Source organism: Anthonomus grandis, chromosome 4, assembly GCF_022605725.1.
Source record: "Anthonomus grandis grandis chromosome 4, icAntGran1.3, whole genome shotgun sequence".
Classification (NCBI taxonomy): domain Eukaryota; kingdom Metazoa; phylum Arthropoda; class Insecta; order Coleoptera; family Curculionidae; genus Anthonomus; species Anthonomus grandis.
This window is the reverse complement of record NC_065549.1, coordinates 37,962,996-37,985,920: the sequence shown is the minus strand read 5'-3', so window position 1 is coordinate 37,985,920 and position 22,925 is coordinate 37,962,996. Positions and strand designations below refer to the sequence as shown.

General features: G+C 31.9%; 1 protein-coding gene across 1 annotated transcript in view; it reads right to left on the bottom strand.

Annotated features, from left to right (window-relative positions):
• The window catches only part of LOC126735682 (dynein regulatory complex subunit 2), a 92,467-nt gene extending 77,481 nt beyond the window's left edge, over positions 1–14,986 (bottom strand). Inside the window, exons 1-3 of the mRNA XM_050439747.1 lie at positions 14,843–14,986; positions 1,572–1,824; positions 1,287–1,510 (exon numbers count right to left, since the gene is read on the bottom strand). Of these exons, the coding sequence (XP_050295704.1) occupies positions 1,287–1,510; positions 1,572–1,824; positions 14,843–14,986 (621 nt within the window). The remainder of the gene's footprint in view (positions 1–1,286; positions 1,511–1,571; positions 1,825–14,842) is intronic.
• Between the last annotated feature and the right edge of the window lie 7,939 nt (positions 14,987–22,925).

Sequence of the window (22,925 nt, the reverse complement as noted above, 5' to 3'; positions counted from 1 at the left end):
TTAGTTTCAGGAGTATCATAAGAAACCCAAGTTTCATCTCCTGTTACTATCTGTGGCAAAAATCTTCGCCACCTTCATCATAACGGATTAAAAACTGAAGTGCACTACCCATCCGTTTTGTTGTGTGTTTCCCAGTAAGAATTTTTGATACCCAACGTGAGCAAAGTCTACGAAATTTCAGTTTTTCGGAAACAATTTCGTGAATTAGTGATCGTAGATTTGGAAAAATTCCATAGCGAGAGCACTAATTTTAAACTTACAGTTTTCCTTAAGCTTTTCATTAATCGCTCGAACCAGTTTTTCTGTAATCAGAGATGGACGCCCACTTCGTTCTTTATCGTCCACCTCACTACGTCCTTCATTGAACTGTCGGACCCATCTTCTCACCATTGAATCACTCATCATTTTTTTGTCTGTAAATTTTGCAAATTTCCGATAAATTTCAATTAGTTTCACTTTCTTAGCATCGAATGAACGAAATCGAATCACGGATCTAATTTCACAAGCGGCGGGATTTTCAATCAACACCGACATTGTAAACAAGCAGAACAAAGCATACATAGCTGACAGCGATCTCAAACTGACGCACGTTTCTTCTCCTTGATATAGAGCGTCTGTCGCTCATACGCGAAACTGCGATCGCAGCGCTGCAGCGGATATAAAGAGAAACGGAACCTACTTTCTGGACGTACTTCGTATACTGTGTTTTATTTACTTTTTTAAAACAGGTTAAACTGTAGACTTATTGGCCATATCTGTCCTTTACCAGTTAAACAATCGTAGTAGACTGCAGATGTATAAAGGCAAAGTACGTCTGCACTCTACTACCCGTTAATCGGATCGGTCTAAAAAGCTGAATAGTTCGCCCATGCCTTGTGCGTCTGCAGTTTACGTATATGCAACTGGTGCGCAGGGTCCCGGATACTATGGCCTAATTTTTTTCCAATTCATATTTGTTTAAATCATTCATGTCTTTAGATCCAGTGACCTTAATTAATCTTTTAAAGTATGACTTTCAGATGGCGCCACAGGCACTCATTGCAAAACCCATAAAGAAATAAAGATTCTTATGCTCTTCGCGGAGTTTAGCGCTTTCTTAATGGAGAAAATATGTATCAGATTGCTTTTATTTTAGAATATTCTTATGAGAAAATTGAATTCGTTTTATGCACTAATGATATGTAATTTTCTATTTTTTTTTCACTCTAGTTTAGTAATTTATTATGTTGTATCTACAAAACTAAATCTTGAATTAAGATTTCACAACTTTTATACAATTAACTTACATTAAACTCAACTTCATAAAGTTGTTTGCTATAATACTCCCAATTTTCTCTCATTTCCTTGGAGGCTTTACTGTTCTGCCCAAAGGATACAGTTTTCAAATAAGCCGTTTCCAAATTAGAATGCTCTATAATGGAAGATCTTTCTTTTTCGGTTTGTTTTAATAATTCATCCAGTTCCTCTTGATACTCAGATTGTAGATTTTCAATGTATTCGTTTTGACTTTCTGAAATAAAACACCTATTATTTAATTATCTAATAATATTTACACTCCAAAAAATATTTACCGGTAATTTTGTTCAAATGGTCTGAGTGCGAATTGAAATTATGCAAGTACTGCTCTTCAGCTTCTTCAAGTTCCTCCATTAGTTTTGAAATTCTTCTATTTTTAAACTCCAACAGCGTTTCAATCCACTTCCTAAGATATTCTATATCTTCCTTCATTTCTTTCACTTTTATTTTTCGCATAATTTGGTGCCAATTTTGATTAATTTTGGCCATATTTAATCGTGAAAATGCTTCTTCTTTCTTGATTTTTTTCTGAAAAGAAAGTGATATCACATTATTATTTTACCTAAAAGTTTTTAATAATTTTTTTTTGTATAAGGTGTATTTTCAGGCGGAAAATTTCAGATAATAAAAAATGAGATAAGTAAATAATAAATTTGGGTTGTCTGTGTAATAGATAGCATTAAACAAGTATGTACTATGCTTTATGTTAGTCGGGAGTTTTAACATTTCTTATGTATGTACGGACTGGAGCATGGGACAGTCCTGCAAGTGTACTAGGTTAGTTGATTATAAGAATAAAAAAAGAGTTTAATTTAAAATTTACGTTCCTTTTCCTGTCAAATAAAAAGTATTTTTATTAAGTATTATGCAATTCGCTTTATTATAACTAAAACAGTCTGTATATTACCCAAAAAGTGACTCAGATAATATTAAAGGAAGTGGTTTGTATTCTTTCCTCTAGGTTTTCACCCATGTGTTATGGTTAGGTCTTCAATAGGAAAGAATTTTGTAAGAGCTATACATGCCATTTTGATCTTCCATGTGAAGAATTTTAATTAAAAAGCATTATTTTACAACAAATCTATATTAGATTTTAAGTTAACCCTTAAGTACTATGCCCCAAATAAAACACATATTTACTATGCGTGGGTCCCAGTGACCCATTTTTTTAACTTAAAAATGAAACCACTTTTTAAATAAAAGAAAATGTTTTTAATGTCAAAATAGTTTATTCATATAGATATTTTAACAATTAGTGCAAAATTTATTTATTTAAACATGGTTCACACAAAATATTGCAACAAGAAAAGCATATGGGTTTATTGCACTCTTTGCAAAAAGCACTTGTTTTTCTATCCTTCTTTGGGGGACAAAAGGCGCATCTTTTTCTTTTGGACCTTGATTGCTCTGGTATAGGGGTTGGATAAACAGGTAACGACGTTCCAAGTCTCAGCGCAATCGATTCACGTAGCTGTCGGCGAATATGTTGGTTGTTCACACGGATTTCCATATAGTCCTTGCAAAGTGCCATTCCAAGTTTCTTCAAAAAGGAATACCTTTCAATTTCAGTTCCCTTGGGAGAACATTGGTAAAGTACCCGAGAATTTACACCAGCTTTGTTAAGCATTTGAAAAAATAGTACCATTGGCCAGCGTCTTGTTCTGCGGGAGGTTGAAAAATGAACACATTTTTGATCCAAGGCGTCTACTCCAGTTTTTGTATCATTATAAAACAAAATTATATCAGGTTTGAGAGTGCATTTATCAATTTTTGCGTCATGATGCATGCTAGATATTAGAATCACAGATTTCCCCTTTTTAGGCACATGACTTACCAAGGTAGTTTTGCTCTGGAATCCAAAGAGGCTTGACGATTCAGGTCGGCTTCGAATTGCTTGAAATTCAGGTGGTATTTGTCTCTTATTTTTTTTCATTTTGCCGACGTAAGTTAAGTTATTCTTTAGGAGTTCATTGACCAATTCTACAGAAGAGTACCAATTATCACCAGTGATATTTCGGTTGGATTTTTTAGGCAAAGAAGTAATTAGACGAAGGACTACTTGAGTTGGCTGCAAAAAAACAGATTTTTGCACGGGCCCATTATCTCTACCAAGATATACTTCAGCATTGCACATATAATGTGTTTTACTATCAGCCAGAATTTGTAATTTAATGCCATATTTTGCTGGCTTATTTGGCATATACATGCGAAAGCCACATCTACCTCTAAATGCCACAAGCATTTCGTCCACAGTCAAGAATTCACCTGGTATGTAGTTTGTTTTCGATCTTTCGACAAACTCTTCAAAAAGATCTTTAATAGGCGCTAATTTTGTCATAGCTCGCTTTTCAGCCCTTGTGGTTTCATCATCAAAACGTAGAGTGGATAGTAAAAAATTAAAGCGTGCAAGAGTCATAGTGCAATTAAAAATATCTCTACCGGTGCCATCTGTTGCCCACATAGATCGTAAGTTTTCGTTATTTGATTTGAAGATCCCCTGTAAATACAACAAACCAATAAAAGCCCTAATTTCTTCGCTAGTTGTGGTAGATAAAAAGGATAGACGATTTTTTGCAGAAACAGTATAGTTGGCAGCCATGATTTTTATTTTTTGATTGGTAAATTCAATAATTTTTTGAATCATATTGTCTGAGAAAAGCAAATTCCATGCTTCCAAAACATTTTTTGGTGGATTTTGCCTTGCCTCTCCAGCCAATCCAGGTAATATTTTTATTATATTTTCCGATGTTGTTCTGCTTCTTGTAGGCTCTTGTTTTGACCAAATCGTCTTATCTTTTCCATGCCATGAGTCCGATCTCTTCTCTTTTTCCGATGTGGATACTTGGAGGGACTTCAATAATTTCTTCATCCTGGTCGAAGTCTGAGTCGTCTCCGGAGCTCCATGAAAATTCACTTTCTGTGTCATAATCGCTTCATTGAACTCTGATGGAAGCAGTGCAGCTTGGGTTGTAATGTCTTGGTCATTCCAAAAATTTTCATCTTCAAATAAGTCTTTTATGTCTTTATCAGTCAAAGCATTATTTTTTAAAGCCATATTTCTTTCTAAAATTTAAAAAAAAAACATAAAAATTAAAAAAAAAACAAAAAAAATTAAAACTTACCAAACCAGAAATTGTAAAGTAATTACTATGCGTGGGTCCCACAGACCTGTCGACACTAATAACTCGAAATTCGATACGTCCACTTTAACAACAGATTCACGACTGAGAAGTGTTTAATGTTACTGGAGATTACACAAGCGGAAACGCCAGTGGCGCGCGGCGTTGCCAAAATCTGCATGAAAACTTATTTACATGGGTCCCTAGGACCCACGCATAGTACTTGAGGGTTAATTAATTCTTCTACTAACCCAGATAACGCCAGAACTAGTAAAAAAAGTGACATCATATTTAGCCACTGTACTTTTAAAAGCCATCGATCAATAGGCGTCTGTAGCGTAACTTAGGTTGCTCTTCTAGAGATGGAACTACTTTTTCGCTAATGTGTATTTAGTTGCACACGTGTTTGGTGGCCCGCATTAGTTTTCGATTAGTGTTGTTTTGTAAACATATAGTTTTTTATTTTGGTGGAAAAAAGCAAAGAGACACACATTTTTCCAGGTAAGTTATATTTTAAAATACTTGTAAAATAAAATTATAATTTACAAAATTGTATACACAAACAATGGGTATCTCTTCAACAATAAATATGACATCGATATAGTTTATGGTTTTTATGTTAGGTTAGTGTTTGTATGTGTGTTCTTTTAAAAGCCCAGTGGCAAAATCCACTGCCAAATTTGACCAAGTAAATATTTTTATAGCTCGATAAAAAAATAATATATTTTCGAATAATGCTCAAATCGTCTGTGTTGCCTAAATGTTTGTCTATTTTATGTCTGTTGGCATTAAAAAGATTTGTTTTTTTTTAGTTATTACTGGAAAAGACCTTTGACTCTCAACGAACTCTTAGCTGAGGCAGAGGAGTTGGAACCTTGTGATGACGCAGTTCCCACTGAAATAGTGATTTTCCCACCTGATGATATAACAGATGAAGACAGTGGCGATGAAGGTAACGTGGACATAAATAACCTACCTGGAGGACAGCTTAGGTAAATTTTGAAAATGTTGATCCTGAGAGTACATCCAACTCCGATAGTGAAGATAGTTTACCATTATCTCGTCTTGTAAAAAGAAAAAAAATGTCCAGGCCAGCGTAAGCAAAAAATAAATTTTCGTGAACCAAAAATGACATCACTTCTGATTTAATCATCATCAAAAACAAACAAATATTCCTAGCCTTATTATTAGGCCAAAAAAACACCAGAACATAGAAAAAATAAAGGAAGACTTGAGAAAGAAGTTAAATCCTGCCGAATTAAAGATTAGTGTAAATAGTATTAAAAGTACAAAAAACAGCTATATTCTAGTTAAATGCCAGAGAAAAAATGATATAGATATACTTAAAAAGGAAGCAGAAGAAAAACTGAATGGCTACAACATAGAGGTTACAAAACTAAAAAATCCCCGCTTCAAGATAATTAACTATAAAATAAATGATAAAGACGATTTAAATAGTGAATTTGTAGAGGCCAGAATCCGGGAACAAAATCATTTTATTGCAGCAATGGACCACCTAGAAATAACTCTCTTTAAACTCAATAAAAAAAGAGATTCTTATACTATCTACGGAAATTGTTCAGCCAAATTATTTCATAAGTTAATTGCAGTAAAAAAACTATATATAGGATGGCAGCGTTACTCACTATTTGAAGATATAAGTGTACCCAGATGTTTTAAATGCCAAGGATTTTTTCACAAAAATACGGAATGTCCGAATGAGGTCTTTTGTGATTATTGTTCGGAAAAACACGCAGTTAAGGAGTGCCCCAAAACCAAAAAAAATGCATCAATTGTATTCATGCAAACGCAAAGTTTAATTTGGAGTACAATATAAATCATGCCGCAAACGACAAAACTTGTCCGTCTTTTGAACATCAAATCACGCTTTTGAAAAACAAAATTGACTAAGATGGAAATTATGGCGAAGAGGTAGTGCAAGTGCTACAAGAACTGGACGTTTTAGATAATGCGGATCAACAAAGTACGGACTGTGATTATGTAAGCAAAAAAATTAACATAGGTTCCAAACTCTTAAATATCATTCATTTTAACATAAGAAGTTTAAAAAAAAACTTTGATCAAATGATAGTTTTTCTACAAACATATAATTTAATATCCTGCGACATTATTGTTTTGGGTGAAACATGGCAATTGGGGGCTTTAAAATGTATTATAATGGGGGAGACTATAACCAGAATGATGGGGTGGTTGTTTATATAAAAAATAATTTAAACATAAACAAAGTAGAAAATATAAAACTAATTAGATCGGGAATTACTTTGATTAGGATAACTTTAGCTATAATTTATATACAATATGGCATAACGTGTATATATAGACCTCCCTCGACGGTAGTATCGTCTTTTCTCGATGACCTGGAAAATTATTTATTACGTGAATGTAACCAGCAAACTTCTGGGAGATATAAACATAAATATTATATCTAAAAATTCAGCTGATACAAATAACTACCTAGCTTTCTTGATGTCTTACGGATTCTACTCCCTTATAACTGGTCCTACACGGGTCACATTAACATCAAGGACCTGTATTGACCAGGTTTTCCTTAAAAAAAAATTTTTGTAAAACAAAAATAAACATCTTTCTTTTATTTTGGAAACTGACGTCACCGATCACTATCCTGTGTTGCTTAATTTTGCTAGAGACGAGGTTCGGGCAGGTAATGTTTCCAATAATATAAAAATTAAAACTATAAAAATATTAAACAATGAGAAGGCAAAAGATTTACTTATAAAACAAAATTGGGAAAACACTAGCTTAAATATTAATGATGTCGAAATTGCAACCAAAATTTTTTATATTGTTGTCGAACATATTATACAAAGCTCTGAAGAGACAAAAATATTAAAACAAAAAATAATTAAAACAATAAAACAGTGGATAACTGCTGCTATTATATGTTCAATAAGAAATAAGGACAAAATGAAAAGAAAATTGAATAAAAATTATAGTTTGGAAAAAGAACAACAATATAAAACATACAGAAACTCATTGGGTAAAATAATAAATAAATGTAAAAATGACTATTACAAAACAAAAATTGAGGAATCTAAGAATAATATGAGCAAAATGTATAAAGTTATAAATGAGGTTACAAATCAAATTACTACTAAAGGAAATGACATAATAAAAATAAAAAATAATAACAAAGAATTTTCAAATAACAAAGACATGGCCAACTTTTGTAATCAGTATTTTATAAACGTAGGAGTAAATATGCAAAACCAAATAAAAAAACGAAAAAAACAATTCAAAATTAATCATAACAGTGTATCTTCAATGTTTCTAAAACCAACTAATAGAAATGAAATAATTAAACATATTTATTTGTTAAAAAACAGTTCCGCGCCTGGGATAGATACTATTAGCTCAAAATTTATAAAAAAACTTAATATTTACCTTATTGAACCTTTGGTTCACATTATCAACCTAATATTTAAAACAGGAACAGTACCTACTCAATTTAAAGTATCAATAATCACTCCAATATATAAATCAGGTGATAAATGTAAAATAGGTAACTATCATCCTATAAGTGTGATCAATAATTTTTCCAAGCTCTTCGAAAAATGTTTGAAAGATAGACTTATTGACTATTTACAAAAAAATAAAGTATTAACACAAAATCAGTTTGGTTTCATTGGGGGGCTCAGCATATCCGATGCTGTCTGCGAATTAACAAAGCGAGTGAATCAGGCTTTTGATGGTGATAGAAAGTGTTTGGCAGTGTTTCTGGACCTAGCAAGGGCCTTTGACACTGTACCGCATGAGCTTTTGCTAGATACTTTAAGACCTTATGGTATTAGAGGTCCAGTGTCAAGGGTCTTTGAAAGTTACTTGGGGGACAGAAAACAGTCTTTAAAAATAAATAATGAGATTAGTGAACCCTCTCATATAAAAATTGGAATTCCACAAGGAACAGTTATTGGACCTATACTTTTTATAACTTATATTAACGCTCTTACCAATCTTAAAATTCATGATGGGTCACTGATATAATAATAATAATAATAATAATAATAATAATAATAAATGCCTTTATATTACGAAAATAGTTACAAAAGTTATTATCCAAAAATGCGTCGAGATCTAGCCTGGGGCTACTCTATCTAACCGCACTGCTAACTTAACATACGAAAGCATAACAATGTAAATAATAAACAAATTGAATAAGTTTTAACCTTTACGAAAAATATACAGAAAAAAAAAAAGAAAAAAAAAGAGAAGCCTAAAATTATAAGAAACCTAAAATAGAATTTTGCTTATATCACATGACGTAATTAATTATTAAAATAATTATAATTATATCTAGTTTATAAAAGAAAAAAGTAATTAGTGATATAACTTAAAATTAAATGAAATATATATTTTTTATATTTTAGTTATTAGTTCGCAGTGTTAGAAAAGTAAGATTTGACAGCTTTTCGAAATAAGACAGCCGAGGTTTTAGCTTTAAGGTTATTTGGCAATGAATTATATACCTTAACTGCACTATAACTGAAAGACCCTTGGAATTTGGAAGTTCTATGATTTGGTATCAAAAGGTTTGCAGAGTGGCGCATTTCACGGCCATGTATGCTGTTATGACTGGATAATTTGTCATATAGATATTGGGGAAGTTTATTATGGAGTACCTTATAAACAAGAACAGCCATATTGATTTTATAACGTTCATCCAAACTCAACCAGCCAGAGGCATGAAATAACGGGGTGACGTGATCAAATTTTCTTCTATCGTAGCAAAACTTTAGGCAAGCATTTTGTAGCTTTTGTAGGCTTAACTTGTCCTTTTGAGCAAGAGCTGGCCAGAAGAGTACACTACCATAGCTAATTAAAGAGAGAACCAACGAATCACTTAATTTGAGTTTAACATCAGAAGATAAAATATCCTTATGCATGTATAGAATTCTCAATTTATAATAGGCTTTTTGTAAAATACTTGAAATATGTTTTACAAAATTAAGCTGATTATCAAGAAGAATGCCTAGGTTTCTTTCGCAGTCAGATGGTTGTATAATATTTCCATTGATAATAACATTTAAATTCAAATGATAAGATTTAGGCATTCCAAAAAGTAATAGTTTAGATTTAGTACCGTTGAGAGCCAGCCTATGAAAATTAGACACCTGTACAATTTGATTTAAATCGGTATTAATGCGTGCTAAGCCAGTATTCAGTTCATTTATTGGAAAAGCTGAGTAGAGTTGGACGTCATCTGCATATTGGTGAGACTTGCAGTTATGCAGGAATTCAGAAAAATCACAAGTAAAAATCGAAAATAGTAGTGGCCCCAAAATGCTGCCTTGAGGAACTCCCTGATTAATATTTAAATATTCTGAAAAGGTGGAATTTAAGCCACTCTTTGCTTTCTATTACTTAAGTAATCACAAAGTAGACTCAGCGCCGACTCATGTAATCCAAAATATTTTAGTTTGGTAAGAAGAAGAGAGTGATCCAGAGTATCAAACGCTTTGCTATAGTCCAGCAGCACTAATGCAGTAACCTCTATTATCCAAAGCACTAAAAATATCATCACATACATGCAATAGTGCTGTCATGGTACCATGCTGCGATCGAAACCCTGACTGAGTACTAGGAATTATGGAATTAAGTCTAAAAAAATCATTTAATTGCATATACATGGCCTTTTCCAATATTTTAGAAAGGGTTGGCAATATACTTATAGGTCGATAATGAGAAAATTCCGTAGGGGTATTATTTTTTGGGATGGGCAGTAAATCAGCATTCTTCCATTCAGATGGAAATTTTGATAATACAAGTGCTTTATTAATTATAAAAGTTATATAGGGTGTTAAATAAGGAACTAAAAGTGAAATCATTTTAATGCCCATGCCATCAGAACCAGTTGCAGTAGATCTTATACTACAAATTATTTTTTCAACTTGCTTTTCAGAAACTTCTTTAAATTGAAATAGTTTCTTAACATTAGGGTGTACTTTATTGGTATACTTAGTTTTAAGGCCATTATTAGTGCATACCGTATTTACCTTGGGAATCCTATTAATAAAAAAAGAATTAAGTCCATCAGGTGTGTTTCGAGAATCGCTAATAATTGTGGAAGGAGAAACTTTAGATGTTATGTTAAGAGAATTCAATGTTTTCCAAAAACAAGTAGGGTTAGATTTAAATTGTTCATTCAAGTAGGCTTTCTTTTCGCTACGTACTGCACTCGTTCCAAAATTCCTAATTTGTTTGTATTCATTAAGCGCAGCATCAGTTTTTAGTTTCTTATGCTTCGTGAGGGCTTTTTGTCTAAGTTTCATCATAAATCGTATATTGTCAGTAATCCATGGAGCTTTATTTTTAGTGAACTTGGAGGTTTTAAAGGGCGCATGAATATCAAATACATCAATTACGTTTTTTTGGAAAAAAGTTACCATTTCATCAATATCAGTAAAGTTAAATATATTTTGCCAGTTAATTTTTAAAATGTCATTAAGAAAATCTACGAAATCAAAATTTGAATAGTCCCTGTAAGTACGTAAAGACTTTGGTGTACGGGTTTTTTCAAGTTTCAACTTACTTAATACTAAACAATGATCGGATATGTCATCCATATTAATAACCTGCACATCCGTGATTAAGCCAGGAGCCGAAGTAACAAGAACATCAATTAACTTGGCTCCAATGTTTGAAATTCGAGTTGGAGACTGAACCACTTGGGTTAAATTATATTTATTTAAAAGATCATATGCAGATGACACAATTGCGGTGTTTCACGGAATTTCTTGGGGAGACAAAAAAAAAACTGCAGAACTTGGTCTAGCAACAGTCAAGAACTGGCTGGATTCTTTTAAATTAAGTCTCAATAGTCAAAAAACAAACTATATTGCATTTTCTATAACAGCTGCTAGTCGCCCCAGCTTTCAACAAATTAAACTTGAATCAACTGATATCAAGGAAGTTTCATTTACTAAATATCTGGGTATCATTGTGGATAAACATTTAAAATGGGACCAACACATTCTAAAATTAACACAAAACATCCGTAAACTTATTTATCGATTTCATATTTTGAGAAATATTTTAAATGAAAAATTACTAATTTTAATTTATAAATCCTTGGTTGAGTCCTTGTTAAGGTATGGGGTGATTGTCTGGGGAGGTCTATATAAGAATTGTTTAAAACAAATTAATGTAGTACAAAACTTTATTTTAAAAGTTATATACAAAAAACAAAAAAGATTTCCTACACAACAATTATATTCTGAAGAAATTTTGAATATACGCTCAATTTACATATTGTCAACATGCATTTATACACATAAATCAGAAAAAATCAAGAAATATGTTAGTCATTCCTACACAACCCGAAATAATATAAACAGACACCTAAAAATACCAAATATAAAAAAAAATCCTCTCAAAACTTGTCTCCGAAATTTTATAACATCTTACCAAACCGCGTAAAAAATATAAATAATATTAAAAACTTTAGTAAGGTCTGTAGAAAATTTATTTATTCAAATATAGATAAATTTAATTTTTTTTAAATAGTTTTGGGAAGGGAAACTTTATTGGAGAATTTTTGTTTAGTTGTAGATTATGGTTAGTTATATTTTATATTATTACTAAAATTTTGTGATTTCTCAGCATACACAAACAGATGTTACAACATCTAGGTGTATGTTAAAAACAATAACTGTTAACTATTATTATTGAGTATAATTAAGTTAAAAAAAAATTTTGTTATAATATAACCAAAATGATTAATAAAATGAATTTGAATTTGAATTTGAATTTAACTACTTGGGAGGCTGTTTGTATGCCAAAACAACAACAGTTGCCAGTGGACACGTTCTTTTTATTTTTTGACGATGAAATGATAAACTTGCTGGTCACTTACACAAATTTGTACGCCAGTAGTAATAATCGTAATGCTGACGTAACAAACGATGAAATGCGTTGTTTTTTGGGAATATTGTTACTAAGTGGCTACAATTGTCTTTCACGTCGGAAAATGTACTGGGAAAATTCTCCTGATACTAACAATAGCTTGGTCACTAATTCAATGTCAAGAAACCGGTATCGTCATATAATGCAAAATCTACATTGTTGCGACAATGCTAATCTTGTGCCTGATGACAGATATGGCCTCTCCAGCCGAGCATCACAGTGTAGACGAGTCGATGGTGCCCTACTACGGAATACATCCAACGAAATAATTCATTCGTGGGAAACCCATTTGCTGGGGATATAAAATATGGACTGGAACCAACAGATTAGGATATATTGAGTGGTTTGAGCCATATCAAGGCTCAAATACTAAACTGTCAGATGAATATAAGCCTTTAGGAATGGGCGCAAGTATTGTCCTTGAGTTCGTAGATGATTTAAAGGCTTCTCAAAAAGACATGAATTACCACATCTTTTTTGACAATTTATTTACGTCGTTGCCGCTGCTTTCTGAATTAAAATTTAGGGGCATAAAAGGTACTGGAACAATGAAGTTGATATGGCTCTACAAAACTCGTGGCGTCTTCACAAATTCAATGATGGAAAAATGGATCATCTTAGTTTCAGACGGTCCATTGCGGTGGGAATATTGGAATCATTCAAAAAGAAATCGGAAGGAAGGACAAGTAAACTTCCAAAAGAAGCACATGCTTTTTCCAAATATGATCGAGTGGATCATCTGGTTGCTTACCAAGAAAAGCAAACTCGCTGTGCGTTTTTGTGTCACAAAAAAAGCAACTTTTTTTGTAAAAAGTGTAAAGTAGCCTTACATCCCGAGGATTGTTTCGAGCAATATTACACAAAAGAATAGTTTATTTGAATTTTTTTTTGTTCTAAGGGCTCTTTATTAGTATGTTACGTGGATATTTTTTTGTTAAAATAAGTTTTAGCAGGGGTTAAGTTTTATGTTAAGATTTTTAATAAAATAAATATACTTACTTATGGTCATATTTTTGTAACTGGATAAGCCATCAACAAAATATTTACGAGATTATATAGTAGTGCATTAAGCCACTGTCCTTTAAAAAGAACACCTAATTTCTCGCAAATGACTCACGGAAAGGCAAATTTAATAATATTCTATTTTATTTTTATGGCCAGGGCTGTACTTATTATCTTCTAAAATAATAAATGAAATAAATTTTTTTTTGACAAAATGGCAGGTATGGCTTTTAAAAGAACAGTGGTATTATCTATAAAACATAACAAACAAATTGTATTAAATTGCTTTTATTACTCGATTTTATCAAGTCAAGAGCGCGACGACTACTGACTGCAAAATCTAACCAAATCAAAAATTAAATTAAATGCAACCTGAACATCATCTTGGCTTCAATGGATTGCCGAGACAGCGATTTACGGTTAACAACACGGCCTGCTATTCCTTTAATTTTGAATTCGAATATCATCCTTTGTCTTCCAGTTTAAATTTTCATCGAGTCTTAAACCTAAATATTTGGATATGATGAATCTCGATATTTTTTCACATCCAACTATAAGATCAATATCTAAATTTTGGGTATTTTGTGCAGGATAAAATCTCAAATAAGTGTTCTTTGAGATATTCAAATACTAAGAATTATCACTAAACGAACTGAAAACTGTCCCAAGGCCACTATAGCACAACCTTAAATTTCATCATTTTTTATTGACACAACAAATGTGTCATCTGCAAAAATTGCAACCAACCAGTTTGAATGATGATGAATTTTCCATGATATCATTTATGTATGGAATAAATAATAGATGACCCTAATAATTAACCTTGTGGGATAGCTATATTATTATTTAAGAGTCTGAGGTAACAGGAATAGTACCACCATATAAAAGACTGACATTGTATAAAAAACTTAATAGCCAATTTGATGAGATCACCTAACACTATATACATCCATCTTTTTTAGAAGAAGTGAGAGATTCACGCAGTCAAACGCCCTACTGAGATCACAAAAGTTCCCAACAGCTTATGGCTTCTATTCGAATTGGCTTATCAGTCTCTTGTAAAAATGCTGCATAGCCGTCATATTTCAACAATTCTTTCTAAATCCAAACTGACATGGTAACAAAATTTTGTATTTATCAAAAAATTACTGTATACGATTTAATAAAGATTACTCCTACTTCAGCGGTATTCAAAGTTTATCAGAGGGCGGACACAATTAAAATTTTAGTTTCATCGAAGGGTACGTAAGGGTTCTCATTGCAGTTACGTAAATTTAAATTATTCAATTGAAAACGTACAAATTGGTTCTAATACTGAATTATTTAATTTAGTAGTTTAAACTGACAATAAATTCTTTTTTTTGTTTGTAAATCACACATTAATTATTTAGTAGTGTATGCTTTGCTATTCTAGTAATAAATAAAATCTGGAAGCCATTAATAAAAAAAAGAATTTTTCTTATTAGATTTATGCAATTTCATACCTTCATAAACGTGGCAACTAGTTGTTCTTTTCTTCGTCTTGCTTCCTCTTCAATCTCTGCCCTATGCTGTAAATACCTGGCTCTTTCTTCATCCGACATTTTCGCCAGTTTATTTGCCAATGATTTCTTCTTCTTTCCTGCCATTTTTAATTTTTCAGCAAACAAATCTAAAAATTAACTCTTCTGTGCCACGATATGTTTTACGAAATCGATCTAATAAATAGGTTACATATCTAATATGTAGTTAAGGGTCGTATTGATCTAACAATTATATTATTGGCTAGAATATTTTAAATGCGTATGCATTATAACTAATGAATTAATTTGATGTGTAATAGATTAATATTATAAGGCTCAGAACCTTATTTGGAATTTTATTTTCATACATTCTCATCAAAATGTATCGACTCCTCCCTTCCCTACGTATCTGATAGAGATGTGATTAGGAAGAAGTGTTAAGGTTTTGGATAAGTTTTTAAGCTTCTTGGAGTTACTCACTAATTAGCCATCTATACTCTGTTTGAGATTATACGACCTTGAAAATATGGCCTTGGATGGCCTATGGATGGCCTTGAAAATAACCTTGACCTTGAGGCATGTCTAAATGTCAAATATATCGTTCTTTCGATTGGCTGTATCAAAAATAAGAGTTTTCGTTTGAAAAGAAAAATTTAAGTTTAACACCAACTCCAAGGTCAGTCTCAAGCAAGGTAACCAGGACCATTTAGGTCCTTGTTCTGACCTTAAAATGTTTGTTCAATTCTCGCTTGAGGAAAATAATAATTTTCATTATTAGATCCCAATAGTTTAAGAAACCTTCTTAAGAGAATGTTTTGTATTAAATGTACTGTAATATAGTTACAATAATGCAAATATGCCAAGTTTAGGCAAAATGGTTAGTTTAGGCAAAATGGTTAGGTTGTCCCGAATTTTTTAAAGGCAGGCGATAGATTGTTGCAGGTTTAAGGTACCTAACTACTTTTCTCTCCCTTTCGTAAGTTACTCTTTATCGTATGGACATCAAAATTTTTTCTCTTTTTGAATTAAATATTCATTTAATTTCATAAAAAAAATAATAGCTATCTAAAAGACTAAACAAATGTCACAAACTTTGCGAGTCATAGCACCATTAAAAAAAATTGCCCACTGGACAGATAGTTTGCTGATGCAAAGGGATATGTAAAATAAAAAGTCCAATGGATAGTAACTCTTCCTCATCCATATTATATTTAAATATATCTATAAAAACATGAGTTCAATGGCTTTTCACTAGTTCAAAATCATTTTCCAAAAGGTTACTTATTTTTTTGAAGCCGTGGGATTATGAATTTCTCAAATCCATGGTACTTTATGCATATTCATCAAAATAAAGAAATATATTTAGACCAGTAATGGATGTCTGATGTACCTATAAAAACATAAATTCAATAGGTTCTCAAAAAAAATATACATTGGAGCCACTAACTATACAGGCAAACTAACTATATTATTCAAAACATCTTTCAAAACATCAAATTGATTCGATACATCTTTATCCAATGAAACTATATTGGATAAAGATAATTTAGATTCATTGGCCTGTACAAAAGTATCATCCAGATGATGTCCGTAAGTCGAAATGTTTATCCTTAGACATTTAGACCTAATTTGGATCAATGCAGGTATTCATTGAAGGATGTGTACTGCTTAAATTATTGCAATATATTAATATAACCAACAATATTTATATATTGGCTGATCAATAATAATGAGTATTTGATGGGTTTTAAAATGCAGACAAAACATTGCTTGTGATGACAAAACATCGCTTGTCTTGGTATCTGGTCACTCAAGTAATGCTGGAACGAGGAAGCAAACTCTCTTGCTAGACTGGAATCCGCAAAAGTGCCCGTAAGTCCTAAACCAATAATCTAAATAGCGAAATGTGTAGCTGCCACATCAATGAAAAGTCAGCTTGATAAAGAGACCCTTCGAAAATGTAAGAAGGCATCTGGCTATCTGTCTGCCTGACTAAACAAGTATAGTCGCTTCGCTCCTACTTATACTTATACTTTTGGTCCGTGGGGACAAGCTTAAAAGCTTTAGGTCTTGTCTGTGAAGAGCCATAAAGGAATTCTTATAAAAACCACAAAATATTACGTGTACTTAAGTCTGTTTACTGTTTAGTCAGGGGGAGCTAACGTTTATATGTCAAAAAATGAGAGGACCAGTTCTTGATGTATCATGCTTTAAAGCCATAATGTGTTATATAGTTGCGTTGTAGCTCAATATAGAGTGTTGTAAGTCAAATATCTGTCAAAATATATTAATTGAATCCTAAGTAAAACCCAAATACCAAATTTCAACTTAATCGGACTAATAGCAAAAAAGTTATTATGGTCACGTGACCCTAAACTTTATAATTTTAAAAATTAAATAATTATATACTCAACAAATCTCAAATCCTAAATTGCATAACTTTAAATAATTTTTATCAAATTTTTTTATATGATAAAATCATAGACCTCACCTAAGACTTAAATCCATATCACAGAATAAACGATCTCACAGAAGCGAAGGCTTACCTTTTTACCGAACCAGTTTTTCGTTCAGGCTCCTCCCATTTACCCCCATTCTAACGGGTACAACTGTCGTCGCCCACGTGGGGTATCGGGTCATAATTAGTGTATTAGTACGAGCGTTAGTGTGTATATTTGCGATATTTTGTAATTTGCCTTTTTTATTTTATTTTTGTTAAGTAGGTATTACACATTACCTTGTTTTGGAGTTTAACTCTGTGCTCTATGATTTTGTTTTTTCTTTCATTTGTGTTGTGCTAAAAAAAAAACACTAAAATGCCAACTTTTTGTGCGTATAGGGGTTGTTTTGCCAAAAGCATGGCTGGAAAAAGTTTATTTTCGTTTCCTAGGGATATTAGAAGGTGAGCAATAACAATAATAAAAGAAAGTAGGTATAGAAAAGTTACATTATTATGTATTATTCATTATTATTATGGTTGCTTAAAAGCTTTGAAAAGTTCAGAATATTCCCTAATTAATTTGTCGTGCCATGCAAATAAATACAGAATAAACATTATTTAATTTAATAAACATATATGTATATACCTAAACCATATGTATCTATGTATGTGTACATACGTGCAGGTACATAAGATTATACATAGATAAAAATATTAAGGTTGACTTAGGTATACAGTATTTTTATGTGATAAAGAATAATGACTTTAATTTTCAATTATCTGTCTTTTTATGGACTGGTTTATCCATGCAAGTGCATAATATAGTAGTAGTAAAACCCTTAAAAATCTTATATTTTGTTCCAGACTATCATAATGGACGGCGACTATACAACGTATAATACCTTTATAAAATATGGACGTATGTGTGGTACCTACGTATTATGTATATAATAATACATACATATATCTTTTTATATATAAATATATAAAAGCCGATGATACCTACTCTTAAATGTGTTGTGTTTAAAACATACGAGAAAACATACCTGCGTATAAACCTTCCAGCTAAAAGGCAAATATTATTTACCATTATCATAAAACAACTAACACAAAAATTCCATTCCAAAACAAATTAAAAGTATACTAACCTACACCTCTATCATGTATTACAACTGTCAAATTACAATTTTATAAAAATAATAATTATTATAATTATTCTAAAAAGCAAGGACCAATATAAACCTTAACAAAAAAAAATCCTATTTGAAATGTAACTAAATTTTGTAGTTTGCTCCCGTATTATATGAATATAACCATTTTGATTTTAAAAATAAAAGCACTTCGTTCGGTGTATGCGTTTACTACAACTTTACGAGATATCTCAGTGTTTTTGCGCCGGGTGCATCTGTCAGTTGGGCTTATAAAAAAATGGTTCACGGATATCAAAGGAGCCGACGCAAGCCTTCGCTTCTGTGAGATCGTTTATTCTGTGTCCATATTTTAAATTAAATAGATATCAATACAATCCACCGTCTATAAATCCGATTATTTTTAAATAAATAAAATGTGCCAACTTGTTTTTAAGTCAAAACTTTGCCGAATTTTCCTGACCGCAATACACAATTTCCTCAATTGACATATTCGAAAAGCTCAGACGGTGCAAAAAATTTAAAAAAAAAGCAAATAAGTCATATAAGGTAAATATTGTTTGAGAATTGAATTCTAACGATTGTTTTAAACGATTGGAATTTTTTTATTGATTTTTAACCAAAGCTAGTGAAGATCTGGATTTTGCAAGAAAAGTAATATATATATCTGACGAATCCCATATAAGCAGCAGCGGCATATTTAAAAGGCAAAATACAAGACATTGGTGTCAAGAAAACCAACATATTACTTTTGAATGGCAGCATCGAGGCCGATTTGGTTTTAGTGTTTCGTATTGAGCAGTAAAATTATATATACATTTTTTGAGGTTAGCTTAACTGTCCAACGATACCTAAATATATTACAAAATAATATGCCAGAGTTGCTGGAGGACATCAGATATATTTTCAGCAAGATGCAGCACCCGCTTGTAATTCAAAGGTAGTTAGAGAATATTCAATTGCTTATTATGTTAGACGCTGGATTGGCACATACAGGCCAATCAGATGGCCCTCAAGATCACTGGATTTAAGTATTTTAGACTTTTTTGTATGGTAATACATAATAAATAAAATTTATGCAAATCGGCATAATGATATAGATAAACTTTGAGCGTCAACCGAAGAAGCATTCAGAAACCTACAAAAATACCTTAAAGCGAATTAAAACTGTATAGGCTTTATGTATAAGACAAAATGTCAATGTTGTAATTACAGTTTTTAATGTTGAATCTGTCCAATATATCTTTTTTTCCATATTTTTAATTTAATGTTAAAGAGTAATATTTTGAGTTTATGTTTAAAATATTTATTAAATAAATAAATTTATTTATTTATTTAAAAAAAGTATTAATTAAATGCATGTGTGAAATAATTCATGACCTACTTTTAAAAAACAAACGAAAAATGGATTTTTCTGATTTTTGAAGCCAAAATTTATTAAAGAATAGGTTTTGATACATCAATACATCAATCAGGGCCTAAGAGATAATAACATCTCCATAAGTGAACATTTTCATTTGCGCCCTGTATTTCAGGAACAAAAGTAATTGGAATATTTCTATTTGTGGCTTTAAAAGTTTTAGAAAAAAGTGATACAGGGTCACGAAAACCGCAATATGGCATTAATAATACTCACAACTGTCATGTATGTTTAGAAAATTCAGAGCTTGCTGTGTTCCTCCCGACTCATCCTGTATCGTATATAAAGGTGATCATAACAGAGAGCCATACAATAATACATCGGCCTAAGTAGAGAATCATAGGTGTAGTCAAACCTTATATGTTCTTAAATTATGAACAAGATCTAATTAGAAATCTAAGAGGCTTTAAATTGGAAGTTTTGTGCTAATGCTAATATGCTAGTTAAATTAATATTTTTTATTTACTTTAATACTCAAATATCCCACTGAACTGCAGTCAAGAAACCTCGAGCTTTATGGGGGATAAGAAAACAAGATTTTTTGATTAAACATGGAAGTAGTGATTTTTTAACAACCTAAACAATCCATTCAAATTTCTTTGTAGATTACTCAAATATTTCTCCAGATAATTTGTAATGCAAAAAAGCTTCAAGATATTTACAAACAATATACAATAAGAAATGAAAAACATCAAAAGATTGGGATAAAAACCAACTAATGCCAACTCTCGAGCTAACAAACCATGATTCAGCTAGTTAAATGCCTTTGAAAAATTCGTCTTTTTAGATCTAACTGGCTCACTGCCTATTATTTGCTCGCCATAATGTTTGTAGAAATCAACACATTAGTAACCATCAATCCTTTTTGAAGAAAGCTATTTTAATTTTTTCTAATTATATATTTAATTTTGTAAGACATGTCATATATATATACAGATTTCACAGGCCTTTGGAGAAGGATAAAACTGGTCTTTAATTCTCTATAATGCTACTGTTGTCACTCTTGGACATCTTTTAACATTCTCTCCAGGGAAAGGTATCTATTTTGAAAGATAAGTTAAACATTGACAAAAATGAGCTTTATTGTTTTAAGTCACTTATAACTTTTCCTTTAGTGATATTCTAGAATCCAATATATTCTGACCTGGTGAAATAAGAAGGTAAAAAAAGTAAGGAATATCCTCCGTGGTTCTCCCGTAAATAGTTGAAGAAGGCGTTTAAAATATCTTCAATCGAGCAGAACTAACTGAACGAGAGCACTTTGAAAATTTGGAAAAAGTAATTTTTCGACATAGAAGCCGAGATATCGACCTCTAAAGTTTGGAATTTTTCATTTTTCGGATATACCCCCCCGTATCGAATTTTTTCATACATAAAATTGATTTTTGTCGAAATCGAACTTACTATACCAGCCGCTTCTTCTCACCACCCAGATTACGAAAACACCGGGTTATAATGGGATTCGAGCAGAACTAACTGAATGAGAGCACTTTGAAAATTCGGAAATAGTCATTTTTCGAGCTCGTTTTTGAGGCCAAGAATGGGCTCTAAAAATGCGATTTCTCGGCTTATATAAGAGCTACGACCTCGCGGATGGTCTCGTTGAATTCAGAATGATGAAACTAAGACTGGACGCACACAGCAAGAGCAAAGCAGTTTTAGTCAAAAACGTTTTTGCTTCAGACGAAAACGTTTAAGTTTCTACATGAAACATTTTGTTTAACACAGAAACACTTCTACAACCAGTTTAAGTTAAGATGTCGACTGAGAATGACGAATCAGTTGAGATTGCACTTATTTTCTGGCACTGGTTGTTACTTCAAGATGAAACAGCACCTAACAGACAATTGTGGGTGCATCTAATAAATGAGAAAAGAAATGTCGAAATAACTCTTTAATCTTTCCTGAACGAACTAAGGACAGATGAAAAAAAATTTCACTAGAATGAGCTCCGCTCTTATGACTACCTATTGGAACTGCTATCTAATAAAATTAGGAAAAAAAGTACAAATTGGAGACCAAGCATAACACCAGAAGAAAGGCTATTGATTACACTCAGGTGAGCTTTTATTTACAACATAATATTAGGTATATTATATTAATTTAATTATGTTCATAAGTATTCATAATTATTAACCTCACTAGAGAAAATAGAAAACTGTCTATTTTCTTCGGGCATTGGTCGTATGTTTCTCTCAGTACTAAACTTATAGCTTTCCGTGGAAGCAGGAGATGTTAGTGGTGTTGGTATAATAGACGAACTTCTGCTACGTTCATCATCTTCTTTATCTATGAACCTATTTAGTGATAGCATAACTTGTTACTTGAATTTCCGACGTTTTTTGCTTGATAATTTTTGCATGTCGGGTATTAAACTTTTGAAAAAATTTAAATCACTATTATTAATGTCTTCATCTTTTTGTCCCGTTTTGGATTTCAAAAACGCAACCATTGGTTCAGCTACTAACTCTGTCGCATTTTCTTTTCTCAACTTCTTGGGTGGATTTTGATTAGGTGTGATGGAAGAGGTGGAGGTCGGCGTAGGTCTCGGCGTGGATATGACAGAAAGCTAGGAGTTATTACTGTCTTCAAGATCATCAATACTTTCAGTGAGATTGTCATTCGTATCATTTTCTGTAAGAGTTGACGTTTCAGGATAATTGCTCTTCGTTTTTTTGTGTTGACCCATGAAATCTTTTAAAAATTACACAACATCAAAAAGGTACCATTTATTCTTTTTAGGACAAGCTGCACCACTAGGTGTATTTTTCATTTCCGGTATCTGTCGTGCATATGAATTTCGCAATGAATTACATTTCATTTTGCAATCTGCAACTAATAGAAATAAACATTTTTTTTTTTCAGATTTCTCGCGACCGGTGAGCACTTTCAATCGTTTCATTATTACTTTCGAGTTGGGGCAACTACTATAGGACAAATAGTAATGGAGACATGCAAGGCGATCTGGCATAATTTGTCACCAATTTGACTACTCCCACAACAGGGGTTTTTAGTGAATCAAATTTTGGAAAATTATTATTCCACAGTCCCGAAAAA